Here is a 17,025-nt window from a genome sequence, read left to right as displayed (position 1 = left end):
GGCAGGGTCCAGGTGATGCTGATGGTGGAGGTGGGGAGGACAGGGTCCAGGTGATGCTGAGGGTGGTGGGGAGGACAGGGTCCAGGTAATGCTGATGGTGAAGGTGGGGAGGACAGGGTTCAGGAAATGCTGAGGGTGTATGGAGGTGGGGACAGATTCCGGGTGATGCTGAGGGTATATGGAGGTGGGGAGGACAGGGTCCAGGTGATGCTGAGGGCGGAGGTGGGAACTGAACCTGTTAGTCAGATTCCAGAATTCAGCTTTAAATTATCACTTTTGACTACTTAAAACATGTGCTAACTCAATATTCAAAATTTCAGGTCCCTTTAATTACATGTGGGTTAACCAGACCTCCAGTACATCCTTTCTGTGTGATCTCATATAACTCAAGTTGTTAGCTTTGGGTAAGAATTTTGTGGGTTTTTTGTTTGTTTTCTCTTTAGTAATTTGTTTCCTCAAATCAAGAGAAGGAACTATCTAGGCTATCAAAGTAAACTATGAGCATTTTTACTGGGGGAGGAAGGCTCAGTGTGGGTAGGGACTCAGTACCTCCTGCCTGTCAAATAGAGTCATTTAGAAGGGCAGCAGAAAGAAGGTGGGGGCCTCCACTTACGAAGAGAGGAACTCTAAGAACTTCTGGGGTTCAGAGTGCCTTTTCCTCACGCTCTGCTGAAGATGAGTGTGGCCATGTTCATTGGGCACTCAGAAGGTGGGGGCAGTGTGAATGCTATGCCCTTGTGTAGGGCTTCAACTCCCCTGCAGCAATAGCCCCCAAAACAGACACTGGGAGCCTTAGGAGATTCTGAATAAGAGGAGCATTTGAGGTGACCTTAGAATTACCTGCCTCAATTTGGGGCATGTAGAAAGTCTGAGAAGCTACGTCAAATATTTGAGTTGAGAAGAGTTGAGGAACTTACCCATAGGAGGAAGTGCTAGAAGACAAAACACAGAAGACACATCAGTGGCGAGCTTCAGACCCCCAAAGAACCCACCTTCCAGCAGCCTTTCTCTAGGAAATTACTTTTGCTTTTGCTTGTGTGTTTAGTCTGAAAGCACATGCCGTGTGCTGGGACACTCTAGGAGGCCAGGTGGAATTGCAGGCAGTTGGGAACCACCTGGCCTGGGTGCTGAGAACCAACTCAAGCCTTCTGAAAAGCAGAGCATTCTTGGCCACTGTGCTTTCTTCCCATCCCCCGTCCACAGAGCAGACCACCCTGTCCCACTGAGCTGAGAGCCACATCCTCAGGCTAGTGATGTTGGTCCTCCCTGGGTCTAAGTGGATGCATCCCCTGCCTTCCCTTACTCTTCCACAAGTCCCTTTAAATCCCATTCTCCTGAGAGCCGCAATCCTCATCGTGTCTTGACATGCACGTTTTGTCAACCCCAGGGTATTTTTCATCTCAACATCTTAAGTGAAAACAGTTTGCTAGCACAGCACAGGGAGAGCCAGTCCCATTATGACAGACCGTACCAGTGGTTCTCACCGTCCTAAAGCTGCAACCCTTTCACACAGTTCTTCATGCTGTGGCAACCCCCAGCCATAAAACTATTTTCATTGCTACTTCATAACTGTAATTTTGCTACTATTAGAACTGTAACGTAAATGTTTTTTGGAGATAGAGGTTTGCTAAAGGGGTCGTGACCCTAAGGTGGAGAATCCCTGGACTGATGGCGAATGCCCCACAGGTGGAGAATCCCTGGACTGTGATGGCTCTTCTATTAGTGACTGAATCTGAGACAAGATGCTGTATTTTACTACAAAAGGAAAATAGACAAGAAGGATACAAACTGAAATAAGAAGGAACCACTTAAGACAGAATGACTCTTTCAAGATTTTGCAACATAAACTTAAGGGTGTTAATCCCAGGAACAGTGAAGTGATACAAACTTACTGAGTTTTCCGGAACTGTCAACTGAAAGACATAAAGGCAAACAAACACATCATCAGTCAATGCTGGATTTTCCCTCCTTCCTGACCTCCAAGCCCCTACATTGGATGGAATCCATGTCATTGCTGTCTGAGTCCCATTGGGGTAAATGTGGGACACTTTGGTTTCCTATGCAGCTCAGCTCTTTGGCATAAAAGGTTTCATGCCCCGTCTTCACTAACCTTAATCATTTTTTAGTTTTGATTTGAAATGGGAGATCCTTAGGCTAGTGTAGGGGTTTTCCACTGGCTTAATTTCAAGACCATCTCTCAGAAAATACTGAAAGTGGAGTGATGGGAGAGACATATGGTCAGGGCAGGCAGACCGGTAAAATGATTTAAACTTACACCAGAAAACGTGGAGGAAAAGGGCTGGAGAATTATTTATGTCCATGAGTTCGGTGGATGCCACCCACACCGGGGGAAGTTTGAGGGGCAAGACCTGGACTTACCGGAGCCTATCGGTGCAAACACTTAAAAGGAAAAGAAAAAAAAGATTGGTTTTAAAATAAATTATTCACTAGGTTCCCATCCAGACCCCTCTTGTAACACTAGAGGAAGGGTTTAGTAAGACAATTCTATTCTCCAAGAATATGCTGCCTTCTCACAGCCAGTCTGAACCCCTGTCAATGACTTAGAAACCCTCAACATCTTCATGGCCTGTAGGACCAGTTTTAGGAGTAATGGACATTTTTTTTCCTTCACACAATGAAAGAAAAGATTCTTAGCCAAAGCGAAGTGTCATGACTTTGAGGAGACTGGCAGGGTCCTAACATGAGCCCCTTCTTCATGGCCTCTTTCTATTTATACTCAGGAGCCCTAGACGTGCTCTCCATACAGTAAACTTGTCTCTAAACTTTGGTTACAGTTTCTACTTTTGACAGTCTCTGGGGTTTAATGAGAATTCTGGTTTGGGGAGAGCTGTGATTGAAGAAATACTCCAGATATTTTGGGATAAGAATAGCAGAATTAAGAAATAAACCAAATTTATTTATATTTAAAAATTTCTAAAGAGGTGCGTGTCTGTGTGTGTGTGTGTGTGTGTGTGTGTGCGCCTGTGTGTGTGTGTGTTGTGGGGGGGCTTCTTGGAGTCTCTGGGCCTTCTAAAAACTTCCCACCACTTAGGATTTAGGGCTTGAACTTGGGTTGCTGGCTCAGCGGCAAGCGTCTCTATCCGTGGAGTCAAGCCACTGGCTGTCTATTCTATTCTTTACCTTCCGTCATGCCCGTCAAGGCTCCCACTGCTCAGTGTAGTTTATCTTTATTTCAGAACTGCATGGGTCGTCTTTAAGATTGCTCTTGGTTTTGTGATAAGCTCATGCTTTGACTGAGGTAAAGTCAGTAACTCCACAGCTTCCTAAGAACTGAGGGCAACTAGAACCGCAGTTCCGCACTGATCTTCCGCTGAGGGTGTGCGGTGGTGATGAACAGCGCTGGCTTTCTCTTTGCTCACAGGGCATTTAGGGATGAGTTGAAATACCGTCATTTGACAAAAGTGCTCTTTAGGGAGGACATAGAGAGGAAGGTGGGTGGATTCGCGGGAGAACGTCACTGGGCTGGGGCCATAACTCCCCTAGTGTTCTAAACAAAATTTGTCTTTAATGCTAGCAGGGTTTTATCATTTGATTAAAACCCCAATTCTCTCACAACCACAAAGTGCTTGCAGTAGTTCATGACTACCTAGAGAGCACACGCTTGCACACCGGAGGACTAACCACTTCAGGTCTCAGGTGCCAGGCCACAGTGTGTAAAGTGTGGCTGGGAACAGACCGGCACTGACTCCCCTGCTGATGGAGTGGCGGGACTGTCACCTGACCACGTCACGGGAAAAGCTAAGCCTGTGCTGTGGGACTAATGAGGGGAAAGCATAAAGACGCCTTTCCTAGGAAACTTGGGAGCGACAGACTCTGAGTTCAGTGGTGAAGGGTTTCTCTTGAAAATTCTCCACTAGGAATTATGCTAAAGAAGCCCTGGAGAGACATAAGCCCACGTTTAGGATTACTCCTTCGAGCACATCTCTACAAATGCAGGCCCCTGTACTCTCATGGACCTCATAGCACATTGGCCCGTTTGTGTTCTAAAGGGCTAGTCATGTATGAAAGCAGGATTTCTCTCAAAATAGCGTCAGCACTAATTATTCCTAAAATTCCCTCTGCGTTAAGTGACCGGCACCATGAAGGGCCTTAATGTCCATCTGCAGTCTTCATTTCGTTTACGCCCTGCTGGCTTAGTCATTGTGCATATTAGTAAATTTTTCAGTGCTTAAGGGGTTCTAGACAACAGAGAAGGAAAGAGGCTTCGTAAACATGAATCTAAAATCTTCTCCATCTAGGAAAGGTTCTAAATGATACTGAAATGTAGAAATAGATGAATAAATAACTTACCAAAAATCACGGGAGTAACTGGCAGGACAACATGAAACAAAAACGTATTAGCAGAATATTTGGAACGAGCTCCAATCTCTTTCCTTGTCTTTTTCTCCAAGAGTTAATCATTGCTAATGCATCTGCTGGTGTCAGACCTCCCCCAAAGCTAGCTGTGATAAGAGGCAGGGCATTTTCTAATGAGGGGGACTGGTCTGATGTGACTGCATGCTCTGTGTAGGGTTCTCTTTTCCTCCCAGCTAGTAGGAAGGTTAATGCAGAGCAGTCAGCAAGCTGATGCTGGCTGCACTCATTCCCCTCCTTCCCTTCCCTCAGCCTATGTGCCATGGGCTCCTCCGGGCTACCTCTGTACCTGGTGTAGCATCCTCCATAGCTTTTCTTCTTGACAGAGGCAGGGAAATTTTTATTTCTTATGGAAAGCCATTGGCGAGTAGGAGAGATGACTCAGTGGTTAAGAGCACTGGCTGCTCTTCCAGGGGAGCCTTTCTCAGCAACCACATGGCATCTCACAACTATCTGTAACTCTAATTCCAGGGGATGTGAACCCTCACACAGACATACGCACAGGCAAAACGCCAATGCTCATAAAATAAATAAATAAATAAACTACAAAAAACATAGGAGAAGCAAAGCTGTTAGCAGGTTGTTCTGGGGATTTTTTTTCCTGAATCTTTCAGTAAAGTGTCTGCCTTGCCAATAACAGATTGCTCAGTAGGAGGGCATGGTTGGGGTGTTCATAACTAGAAGGACTCCACCGGATGAAGATTGGTCAGGACATTCTCTCCATTGTGGGCATCGCTGATGCTATCAGATGGATGAACAGACAAGGCCCTTGCAGACAGGCACAGCTACATGGGCATACATCCAAACACAGACAGCTTGTGGAGGCTGACACTGTCAACAGCACCAGCAGAAGTCTAACGATGAGGTCTGTCCGGACAGGGATTCTGGGCTGAGAAGAGACCCTCCCGGCCCTCCCTACACTAACACAGTCGTTTTGGAAGGGTGGAAAGGAGACGAGTCATTTCCTTTTGTTATCCACTTCCTCTGGAGAATGAAACACTGCACAGCTGGGCAAACTCCGTTTCTCTGGCTTTTGCCCCCAGTTTTGTTCCTCTCTCGGGACTTTTTCTGCTTCCCCTGTTCTCCTCACCTCTGTTATTTGTAGAAGAGTCTGGACAGTGAACTCAGGAGATGCTTACCCAGCTCTAACTTGTGTTTGCCAGTTTCACTCCATTTAGTCAACAGGGGCAGAACTCTTTGAATCTCGTGCAATCTGGGGCACCCTAGTGCTGCGGGAGGTAACAACAGCAGCAGGTGACCTGTGACGTCTCACGGGAGATCTCTTTTGCTTCTTTCCCCCTCTCTGAGCTCTTATGTGTCATGGCGTGCACGTGGGGGTCTGAGGACATCTTGCAGGAGTGTGTGTCTTCCTAAGTGTGTAAAACTTGTTTGACTCTAGCGAGACATTCTACTTACCAGGAACATACCGTCATGTTGATGTTTCTGCTAGTCCACTGTACCCTAAGAGATTCTGGTACTCAGGAGACTATGTAATCTACCCTAACATGGAGACAGACAAGCCGGCCCTGAGCAGGTGCCATACTTATCAAATGGGAGCTTTCTTAGAATTGCCGTAGTCGGTAAAGCCAGCACAGAGAGCCTGATGCACGATGCCCACGGGAGTTCTCCAGTGAGGGCAGAAACACACCAAGTCCTAAGAGGATTTTGTTAACGCTTAGGAGAAGGAGCTGTGGTCTGTTTCCCTCTTTTCTGTCAACCTCCTTGGACATGAAAAATGTCATAAATGTTCAAATGCATGGGTGAACTCTGGAGGAATGGGCTTTTTCCCCCTATCTTGGCCCCATTGTCCTTCCCCTGGCTCTCCACTGTTTTTTATTTTTTATAAGTGAGTAACATCTCAGTTGACTTAACTTGCTAATTCAATTTGATTTGTGAAAGCCGTCCGCAGCAGCAGGAATACATACTGGCGTCCTGCAATAGAGGGCAGCAGCTTCCACCAGAGGAAGGCAGCTGTGCACTGAACAGAGAAAGGACGCTGCTCAGAGATGGAGGTGCTAACTAGCTGGATGCGGTGGCAGCACATCACACACACACAACAACAGATACTTAGTAGCCCGCCAGTGCGAACATTATCACATCATTGCAAACAAGAACAAAACAACCCAATTAAAAATATTCAAAAGGAGTAGATCTGACTTCAAGGCGCCTTCAGGCAGCTCATGGTCTGACTTGTTACCGGTGGGGTTTTCAGTTTCTGAAATATTTACCAGTGACTTTAGAGGAAGCTGTGCAATATAAAACAAGACTGAAGGTCTGGAGTCAGAGAGGCAGCGGGCGGAGGACCCGACTCAGGATGGGCGAGAAGACACGGCACTTACCTGGGTCTTGCCTCACTGTGAAAAGAAACAGATACATAAATGATCACGGGTTTCTGGGTGATGAACACAGCTACTTCTTAAACTCTGCAGCAAGTTCTAGCGGGAGGACTGTGAGGGCTTGCCGCGTCAGCATTCGCCAAGTGCACTAGCGGCTCTGAGCTGAGGCGCCTTTTGGAGAGACGAGTGTCTCTGGAAGAGGCCATTTCCCCCTGATTTCTCCCCAGAACCCCCACAAGTTTGAAAATTCACTGTTAGAAATTTTACATCCCTATCCTTTCCTTACCCCTCTTTGGAAAGATTGTGTTCAACTGTGATGTTTTTTATTACAACTCAGCAATTCTTAGGTTCATTTTAGTGAGCTTCCCCTTCCTCCATAAGCCTAAATATTTCACAGGGGTGGGGCTGGGGGGGCCATTGGTTCTCAGAGAGTCACCTAAGGAGACCTAGTCTGAGCGACCATGGTAGTAGATATGTTAGCTTGGAATTCCTCCTGTGTATGTTAGAAAATGACTTATGGACACGATGTATATTCATATATTAAGTCCTGAGTTCACTGCTTGGCACAGGGTAAGTACCCAAAATATAGTTATCACCACAGCACCACACCAGGAACTAAGCAGCTTCAGCTATGACCTCCAAACGGCTATGGAGAGTTGAGAATGGAGCCAGCTGCTGGGAACAGGAGTGGGGATGGGAAACTAGGGATTCTACAAAGCTAGTAAGGCATAGAGTCAGAAATAGAAATGCTGGGTCTTGGTGCAGTCACAGGATTGACATGGGGACTCGTCAACAGGAAGCTAATGAGAATACAATTGAGGAAAACTCAGGACTTACGTATTACAGGTGGTCCGGGTCTTGCTTTAATGAAAAAGACAAAAACGTTAGTATAGTTTTTGATGAAACAGAATTATCTGTTCACATGTATGACCGCTAGATGAGTCTTGCAAACTAACTAAGAGGGGGAGGTTCAGCAGGTTCATTTGGTCTCTGGATCACTCAGTTAATGTCCCATATCCCAAGCTGTGTTGAGCTGAGCTGCTTTCTTGACCCTCCACGGTCATTTGTCATTTGATGCTCACTTGTGGGCATCAGAGGACAGCCCGTGGGAATTGGTTCTTTCCTTCCACCATGTGAGTCCCGGGATGGAATTCGGATCGTCAGGCTTGGCAGCAAGTGCCTGCCGTGCCTGCTGAGCTACCTGGTTAAATGTGAATGCCATTTCCCTGAGTGTGGGCACACATTTTTGTTCATAGATGGTAAAGCAGCGGTGTGGTTAGATGTGAGCCTGAGCTTACACTGTCTCAGGCTCCGTGACAGCGTTGCTGTGGGTTCGAAACCTGTGTCTTGTGAATTCCAGGCTCTTTGAGCCGCTGGCTTTCTCCTCTTCCGAGAACTGCACCCATGGCTGGAAAGGGCTTCAGTTCTGGAAGTGGGATGCCTTCAGATCTCACCAGGGACAGAGGGAAGCACAGCAGGGTTGTTCTTATCACTAGCGAATGAGGAAGAGTTGCCCTCTCTCTGACTTAGAAACACAGAAGGTTGGATCTTCCCAGGTGCCCAGTTTTTTAAGGACTGCCTCCTTGGGGTGTGATTGCTTTGTTTGGTCTCTTATTGATTTAAGAAATAAAAAAAAATCCCACATTCAAGCTAATGGCACAAGCACCGATGGTCACCGCCTATAATAAAACATTTATCACACTTACTAGACGTTTGTTTTGAGAAAAAAGTGAGATCTACCACATACCCTGCCCTGCATCTGCTTCTTTACCATCAGAAAGTCACTGTCTCCGGGACCTTCTCCAGGGAGACCCCTTGTCCTGTCAAAGTCAGCAACGACTTGCACTTGACAAACTGTAAGTCATATTCTCTCCAGCTTGGAAAGGTGGTTCTGTGGGACCCTTGGCTCCTTCTGTTGCTGTCCATCCACTCACTCCATGTCTGCACCTAGATCTTCATTCTGTGTCTAAAGCGGGCTGTCTTCAGCACGGCCCTTAGCTCCGCATCTTTGTGTATACCTCGGATGATCCAGTTAACTCCGGTCTGCTTCTTATTCTCTCCATGTCCGCTGTTCCTCCCTGTCCTCCTGTCCTTTACATCATCACCATCATCATCATAGATAGCTTCTGTCTCCTGAGTGCTGGGATTATAGGCGTGAGCCACTATACTTGCCTGGCCCCCAGTGGCTTACGTATTATCTGTTTGCTAATTAACATCAGATTTATTCCTCGCTGGGTTTCGCTCCAAGTCTTCAGATTCAGACATACACCATATGTTTCCATAGGAAGAAGATCTTTAGGCCAGAAGAGGGTGTTGGATCCCCTGGACTGGAGTCATGAAAGATTGTGAGCCACCATGTGGGTGCTGGGACATGGACTCAGGTCTTCTGCAAGAGCAGTCAGTGCTCTGAACCGCTGAGACCATTCTGCAGCCTCCACTACATTTTATAATCTCAGAATATAATCTTGAGTGAGGAGACGTCGAGTCACCGGATCGGCACCAGTGCGTAGGACCACGCCTGGGCAGAGCAGACCAATAGATATTACATATATATCCTGCAGCGTGACTCATCTGTGTCTGCCAAGCATGCTAACTCTGACACACTTGGGAATAAGGAATGTCTTGTCTCAGTCCTCTCCAGATTGATCAGCCATGTTTCTCAGGCTTGGAGTTTCCTCATAGGTTTGTTCTCATCCTGTAAACCAGGCCATGCCTCGTGTTTGTGCTTAAAGCCAGAGGAGACTGAGCTAGTGAGGAGGAAGATGGCGTAGTTCCCAGGTGGCTTTGGCATGCCTTTATGCCATCACAAACCCCATGTTGTGGCTTTTGTGAGCCTTCTCTGCCTAGTGTCCCTGAAGCCTCCACCAAAAAGAGTATTATTTGTCCAGTTTGGATTCCAACTTTTCATTCCCAGTGGCCAGACCTTCTGCTCTCTTCAAGTGACCCGTGTTCCTGGTCCCAGCTGTGTGTAGGTCTGTGACGGTTCTCTTCTTTATCAACTTGATTGATTTAGAATCAGGCAGGAGACACACTTCTGGGTGTATCTATGAGAGTGTTTCCAGGTAGCTTTTCCCCCCTAAATTGTATGTCAGGGTGTGGGTGTGTGCACACGAGTGCGGGTGTTTTGGGGGTCCTGTGGCTTTGGATCTCTTGGAACTGGAGTTACAGCGGTATTGAGCCACCAGATGTGGGTACTGGGAGCCAAACTTTGGTCTGCTGCAATAGTAACAGCACTGTCTTTCAGCTCTCCAGCCCACAGGATGTTTAGGGGAGGGAAGACCCCTCCTGAATGTGGGTGGCACCTGCCATGGGCTAGGTCTTGGACTGAATAAAGAGAGGAGAAAGTGTGCTGTCACCAGCGTTTATCTCTCTTCCTGACTACAGATGCAGTGACCAGCTGCCCCACACACCTGCTGCCTTGTCTTTCTTTCCCAGCATGTCCGAATACCCTTAAATCCTTTCCTAGAGTGTCTGACTATACTTAATCCTTTCCCCAGCATGCTGAACTACCCTTAAATCCTGAGCCAAAATAAAGCCTTCTTCCTGAAGACGCCTTCTGTCACAACAGCTGTGACTGATACCTAATCTAGGAAACTTGGAGTTTCCAGCTCTGTTCTTGGTCCTGAGTCATGATGGTATGATCATTGCACAGTGGAAATTGGCTGATTTGGCTATCTGTCAAGGAATACATGTGGGTGGGGACTTCAAAGAGGTACTAACATGTTCTAAGTCAATAGCATCTGTTCCAATCCATCAAACCAGTCCCTTGGTCCTAACACTGAAACCACTACCTTCTACCAGCAGGAAGGAGTGGGGTGTGCGTGTGTGGAAGCAGAGGTCTGCAGTCTACCAGACACACAGCATGGTTATAGATTGGGACATTTTCACCCCAAATGTGGGCTAAGTCATCTGCTTTGTCAACTCTCTATCTGCATTTTTTTTTTTTGCATGAATCGATAGGTTGGGAGGAGCAGCCACTTTAGAGCCTGCAGCCTCCTGACCCCACTCCCTGCAGCTCTGGGCTTCTCGGCACACTCACTTATGGTCCCCGTTGAGCATTCTGAGTTTTTAACCTTGACAAGAACTCTGCATTTTAAGTTCAGCTTGAGGAACATGTGGGGATGTTGCAACAGACTCATGAGATAGCTCTTGAGTTCTGCGTTCATCATCTGCATTCATCATCAGTTCTGTGTTCAACATGTGATCTGCAAGTTGGGTGGTGGTAGCACATGCCTTTAGCCCCAGCACTCTGGGAGGCAAAGGCAGCATGTGAGTTCAAGGCCAGCCTGGTCTACAAAGTGAGTTCCAGAACAGGCTCCAAAGCTACACAGAGAAACCGTGTCTTGAAAGCCAGAAACAAACAAACAAACAAACAACAACAAAAAAACCAAAACCAAAACCAAAACAAACAAAATTTGATTGGCGTTCAGTATAGTCACAGGTAGTAACTGGTACCTGAAGGCGTGTGTTGTTAACAGAAAGAGGGGGAAGCCTGTATCTGGGACCCGTGATGGCTGCCGTGAAAGCAAACGGACATGAGAAAGAGAAATCTCAGTTTCTAGCATTTAGAAGTGAAATCAGCTAAGCCTTGAAAACCCCCACATACCCCAGCAGAAAAGTAAAGAACTTACTTGTGGTTCTCTGTGAAATTACTAGGAGAGAGAGAGAGAGAGAAAGAGAAATCCATTTATTTTTCTTAACTAGAACCAACATAGAACTCTCTAATGGTTTTGATGGTGTCCGCGAGGGGATTACCCGCTAACCAGCAAGGATGCATTCAAAACAACTCCATGCAGATTAGTTGCAGCTCAAATTTAGATGCAAGATTAAGTAGTGATGAAGAGGTCAGGGGCAGAATGCCTTAAGGTCTCCTCATAATTGGACTCGAGCAGCTTTGGATTACAGACGTGCCTGAGACCGGGGGACTTTGTATTCCTGCGTACACCAATATTCTCTTGCTAGAAAAACCTCTGCCTATGCCTGCTACTTCGTAGCGATTTTTGATTGCTCTTTGCAGACCCATGCTAGCTCGTTACTTCTTTGTATCCTGTTCTGCAGTTACGTTTGGTGCAGGAAAGCTGGACTGGAAGGAACCAGAGGGAGAGACTCGGGCTGACAGAGAAGAGAATCAAATCAAATGGTACTCACTTATGGGCGTTGCAGAGGGGCCTGAAAAGTAAGAAGAGCTGTGAGAGGCACATCTGTGATGTGGGCAGCTTAGCAGGGTACAGCGCTAGTCTTGAATTAGGTCCGATGACGATATTCTTGGGTAAAGAGTTGGCCTCAGTTTCCTATCCACTTCACTACCATAGGAATTCAATGAGACGGTGCAACTGAAAAGACGTTAGTTCGTAGGGGAGGGGTACGTGGGTTCAGCCTTGGGGTCAGGTTTGGCTGGAAGACAAAGGCAAAAGGAACTGGGGGTCACACATCTCAGGTGTCTGCACACAGGGCAGAAACGGGCTGGGCACACCATAACAACATTGGACAACAGATGGAAACCAGGCATAACTCACAGTTGGGCACCGATGAGGACCGACCACCTGTAAGACAGAGAAGGGGCTCAGTGCTTCCGTGCCGCACAGGTTTGTCTCTGTTTAGAGCTCTGTCTTGACGGGGGAATTAAGCACCCTTCGGTCCAGCCTGGTCCCCGTGCCTTAGCAGACCCGCCCTTTCTGAACGGGCTCCTTGACGTCAAGGCTTCTGATACAGGAAGGCAGGTAGTTAAAGTCATATGTCCCCTAAACCCAGAGACCTTAGGAGTCAAAGAGAGGAGAATTGGGGCCCCCGTGCAGGACTTACTGATGGCACATGGAGGTGGTCCACCTGGTAAAAAACAAACAAACAAAAAACAAAGTAAACAGAAAATTACCTGCTTTTTATTTTTCCCCATTCATTTTTTATTTTGTTTTAGTTTTACATTTTAAAGAGTATTCATTTTGTGTGTGCGTGTGTGTGGGTGTAGGGTGTATGGACACACACATGTGGAGGTCAGGGGTCAACTTCTGAAGTTGGTTCTCTGCTTCTCCCTGAGGGTTTCAGGCATTGAACTCAGGTGTCAGGCTAGCGGGACAAGTCCTTTGACCCTGAGCCATCATATTTTAAGTTGTTGAGAAGTTTTCCCACTGCTATTTTACGTAAGTCGATTCTTGGATTTTTCCCATAAAAGGATTTAAAAAGTAAAAATAGATAAACACATATATTTATACTTTATAATTATATATATAATATAAAAGTGGGTGCAATGGAAACAGCAGCTTCTAAGCTTGAAGATGCCCTGCACAGCCAGGGAAATGGTTAGATGTTGTGGTATCGAATGTGGAAAGGCAGACCCAGAAGTCCGGGACACCCTCATCACAGCGGTTTTTAAGTACCCTGTTTCTCTTTCTCTGTTGGTTATTCTTTTCTGTAACCAATCTTTTATTGATGAATACATAAAATTGTAGGACCCTGTATATGTTTCCTCTTCATATGTTTGCATATCAGTCAACTTCAGATTTTACAGTATATTACTAATAACCCAGGCAGATTTTGAGAGTGACTCCCACAGTGGCCAGATAAAGACCGTTGGACCCCAGCATGGGGGTCCTGGGGGGAACGGGTGCAGTCCTACTGATCCCACAGTGGCCAGATAAAGACTGTTGGACCCCAGCGTGGGGTGCTGGGAGAGGCGGATGGATGTAGACTTACCCATCGCTTGAGAATTTACTGCATCTGAAAAGTAAGCAGAGAAGTTGAACACTTTGCTTTCTTCCTTTAAAAACAGTGACTTTGAGACAGGGCCTCCCCGCAAGTCCAGGTTAGAACTGTGACCTCTGTCCCCACTGCCCGAGGACTGGGGCTACAGACGGCACCACACCAGCCCCACTACTCTCTGCTGTTCCTGGTTTTCTCCCCCATCCTCCCCACATTAGCGATTGAACCTAGGGCCTCACACACAGTAGGCCAGAGCTTTATCACCAACCTCTATTCCTCGATATTCCTAGCCCCTTCTCTTCCCACTCCTAGACCCCTTCTTTTACATTTTTGCTTTTTATTTTGAGACAAGGTCATGTTAGTTTGCCCAGGCATGCTCTTCTCTTAGCCTGTAGTCTGGATTGGCTGCAAAGCAGGCAGTCCCCTAGCTCTGCCTGCTAAGTAGCTGGCCTTAGGACCTGAGTCACCAGTCTTATTTTGGTTTCTTCCTTGCTGCAGACTACAATAAAGGCATTTAATTTTTTCAGAGAGCTGGTGACCACTTTGTGGAATTCCAGGCAATGAAAAAGCAGAAGGCTCAGAAAATGGGACTTTTCAGTCCCTTTGTTAGGACCTCAGGTGTGGTAGGTACTGTAGGACTCTGAGAAGGCCCAGCAGGGACAGACAGTACACTGATCCCTTGTAGAGATGGCCCAGCTGGAAGACAGGAATATGCATTACTTTTCATCTGTTCATTCTTCCTTCTGCGTAAGCTCCCAATTCAGAATCTTTAGAACCACAGGGAAACTTTTTCCTTTGACCTTAATTCTTAAGTAAGTCAAGGAACCCCGGAAGCTTGTTACTGTCCTAGTAGAGTCATAAGAACTCAAGGAATGGGAGCTTTAAGCTGTTGGGTCCTAACATGGATGGGGAAATTTTGGCTCAAGTGTTTTTCAACGTCCCTGGAGACATCGGGGTCTGTCACAAAAGGAGGCAGCCAGACTTACAGTTGGATCCAGCAGCTGAAAAACAAAGGCAGAAGTTAGGTGGGAAGTCTGGTGACAGGGTCCTCCGTGGAGGGACTCACGGCCTGCTGGAGACACCAGCACACTCTTGTCTCCTCTCCTCTACAGGGACTGCCACCTGCCTGCTCCTCGGGTTGGGGTCTTTTCTAACCCATGCTGCTCTCACCTTTCTCCTCCAAGCCTTGACTCACTTATCCAGCCTCCCTCCCACTCTGGTTGACAAGTTGCTATGATCTTTGGGGGTTTTCTCTCATTTTTTTTGACAAGATCTCATGTAGTCAGACTGGCACTAGGATTGCTAAGGGTGACCTTGAACCCTGGATTCTCATCTCTGCTAGCTGTCCAGTACAAGGGATACAGTGTGGCACCATATTCATCACTTCTTGGGAACACCAACTTGATGGTGGAAAGGAAGAGGACAAGGGGAAGAACAGGGGAAATACAGAAGGAGCACAGGAGAAACACAGGAGGAGGACTGGAGGAGGACAGGAGGAACACAGGAGGAGCACAGGCAGAGGACTGGAGGAAGGCGGGAGGAGGACAGGAGGAACACAGGAGGAGCACAGGAGGAGCACAGGTGGAGCACAGGAGGAGGGCTGGAGGTGGACAGGGGAGCACAGGAGCACAGGAAGAGGATAGAAGGAGCACAGGAGGAGCACAGGGGCAGCACAGGAAGAGCACATGGGGAGCACAGGAGGAGGACTGGAGGAAGACGGGAGGAGGACAGGAGAAGCACAGGAGGAGGACTGGAGGAGGACGGGAGTAGGACGGGAAGAGTATGAGAGGATCACGGGAGGAACCCAGGAGGAACACAGGAGGAGCACAGGAGAAGGACAGGAGGAGCACAGGAGGTAGGCAGGGGGAGCACAGGAGGAGCAAAGGAGGTGGACAGGGAGAGCACAGGAGGACAGGAGGAGGACAGGAGGAGCACAGGAGGAGCACAGGAGAAGCACAGGAGGAGGATAGGAGGAGCACAGGGGGAGCACAGGAAGATATCAGGAGGAGCACAGGGGGAGCACAGGAGGTGGACGGGGGAGCATATTTGGAGCACAGGAGGAGGACAGGAGGACAGGAAGAACACAGGAGGAGGACAGGGGGAGCACATGAGCACAGGAGGAGCACAGGAGGAGGACAGGAGGAAGGCAGGAGAAGCACGGGAGGAGCACAGTTGCTACAGTCACAAGGCAGAAGGAAGCAGAGCAAAAATGTCCAGCCTCTCCAAGAGTCTTTCCTTCCCACCAGCATGTGACTTACCGCTGCAGAGCTCTGAAGGGTCCTCTGGGGAAGAGCAAACAGGGACAGTCATCAGCAAAGCTTCACTTACCCTCTTTCCATCCAGGATGGAAACTTCTCGGAACAGCTCGAGATAACGTCATGATCTGTGTGCTCTGGTCACCTGCAGTCCCTTCAGACCTGCTCCCTGCCTGGCCACCTGAGCCGTCTGAAAAGCCTTTCTTCCCCACTCCTTGTAGGCTTCTAAAGACACTCGTTTATATAAATTCTTTTAGTTTTAATTACCTTTCTCTAAACTTTTTTTGTTCATCCACAACTCATAGGAAAGCTTCTAGCTTTCCAGCTATTCCTCCTAGGAGCAAAACTAGTGATACAATTTTCATGTGTACATTATAATATTTCCAAAGTATTTATGCGCAGGAGATATATAGTGGCTCTTAGGAGACTTTGGGACACCAAGAAAAGAGTTTCTCTCTATGAGAATTTCAAAGACAGCAGGTGTAAGGTTATTGAGAGTCCGGATAGAGGTAGCCTTGATTGAGGGTTAGGGTATGGCCAAAGTCAACTATACTGACTTTTATTCATTTACCGAAAGTTCCTTAGGACCAGAGTCACGTGGGAGAAACACCCGCTGTGGAGGTCTCGGTGGTCACGCTTTGTGGATGCTACCCTGCCCCTCTACAGTTTGACTTCATTTCCTTCGTATGCTTTATAAGATTGTACACACCACAGCAGCCGAGACCAACCAGCCTCAGTCTGTTTAAACAGTAAAATCTCCCCTCTTTAGGGCTCATTTAAACAGTTTTCTCGTCCCTTGTTATTTCCTCTACATTATTGCTACTGTGTCCTAGCAGGCCCTCTGTGAAATGCACAGCTCTTTTGAGCCACCTTCCTCTAGTGCCCAGGGAGATGGCGTGGTGTATGCTATATGTTATAGAGCACACCACCTTTCTTTGGTTCCTGGGAAGATGGCGTGTTATATGCTATATGTTATAAAGCATACCACCTTTCTTTGGTTCCTGGGAAGATGGCGTGTTATATGCTATATGTTATAAAGTACACCACCTTCCTCTGGTGCCCGGGGAGATGGCGTGTTATATGCTATATGTTATAGAACACACCATGTTTTGGAGAACATCATACCATTTAGTGATTTCCTTGCTCTTTTATTTGAAACAATTTATTTTGTGTATATGTGTATTTTGCTTACCCGTATATCTGTATACTATGTATGTGCCTGGCATCTACAGAGACCCAAAAAGGGTATTAGATCCTCTGGAGCTGGAGTTACAGTTGTGAGCCTCCATGTGGATGCTGGGAACTGAACCTGGGTCCTCCGCAGGGGCAGCAATTGCTCTTAACTGCTGAGCCATCTCTGCAGC

General features: G+C 47.3%; 1 protein-coding gene across 15 annotated transcripts in view; it reads right to left on the bottom strand.

Moving 5' to 3' along the window:
* The window catches only part of Tsbp1 (testis expressed basic protein 1), a 57,093-nt gene that overhangs the window by 2,230 nt on the left and 37,838 nt on the right, over window positions 1-17,025 (bottom strand). For 13 of the 15 annotated variants that reach the window (XM_087898472.1, XM_087898462.1, XM_087898466.1 and 10 more), the window contains 10 exons: window positions 15,665-15,688; window positions 14,393-14,407; window positions 13,401-13,424; window positions 12,513-12,536; window positions 12,227-12,253; window positions 11,859-11,879; window positions 11,342-11,362; window positions 7,548-7,571; window positions 6,714-6,728; window positions 4,312-4,329 (listed from right to left, as the gene is read on the bottom strand). In XM_087898472.1, coding sequence (XP_087754598.1) covers window positions 4,312-4,329; window positions 6,714-6,728; window positions 7,548-7,571; window positions 11,342-11,362; window positions 11,859-11,879; window positions 12,227-12,253; window positions 12,513-12,536; window positions 13,401-13,424; window positions 14,393-14,407; window positions 15,665-15,688 — 213 coding nt within the window. Of the gene's footprint in view, window positions 1-4,311; window positions 4,330-6,713; window positions 6,729-7,547; window positions 7,572-11,341; window positions 11,363-11,858; window positions 12,105-12,226; window positions 12,254-12,512; window positions 12,537-13,400; window positions 13,425-14,392; window positions 14,408-15,664; window positions 15,689-17,025 lie in introns of all 15 variants that reach the window. The other 2 variants (XR_015735508.1, XM_087898463.1) reach the window with 2 other exon arrangements.

The sequence above is a fragment of the Myodes glareolus genome, chromosome 18 (genome assembly GCF_982192425.1).
Source record: "Myodes glareolus chromosome 18, mMyoGla1.1, whole genome shotgun sequence".
Lineage (NCBI taxonomy): Eukaryota > Metazoa > Chordata > Mammalia > Rodentia > Cricetidae > Myodes > Myodes glareolus.
This window is presented reverse-complemented; position numbering and strand designations above follow the sequence as displayed.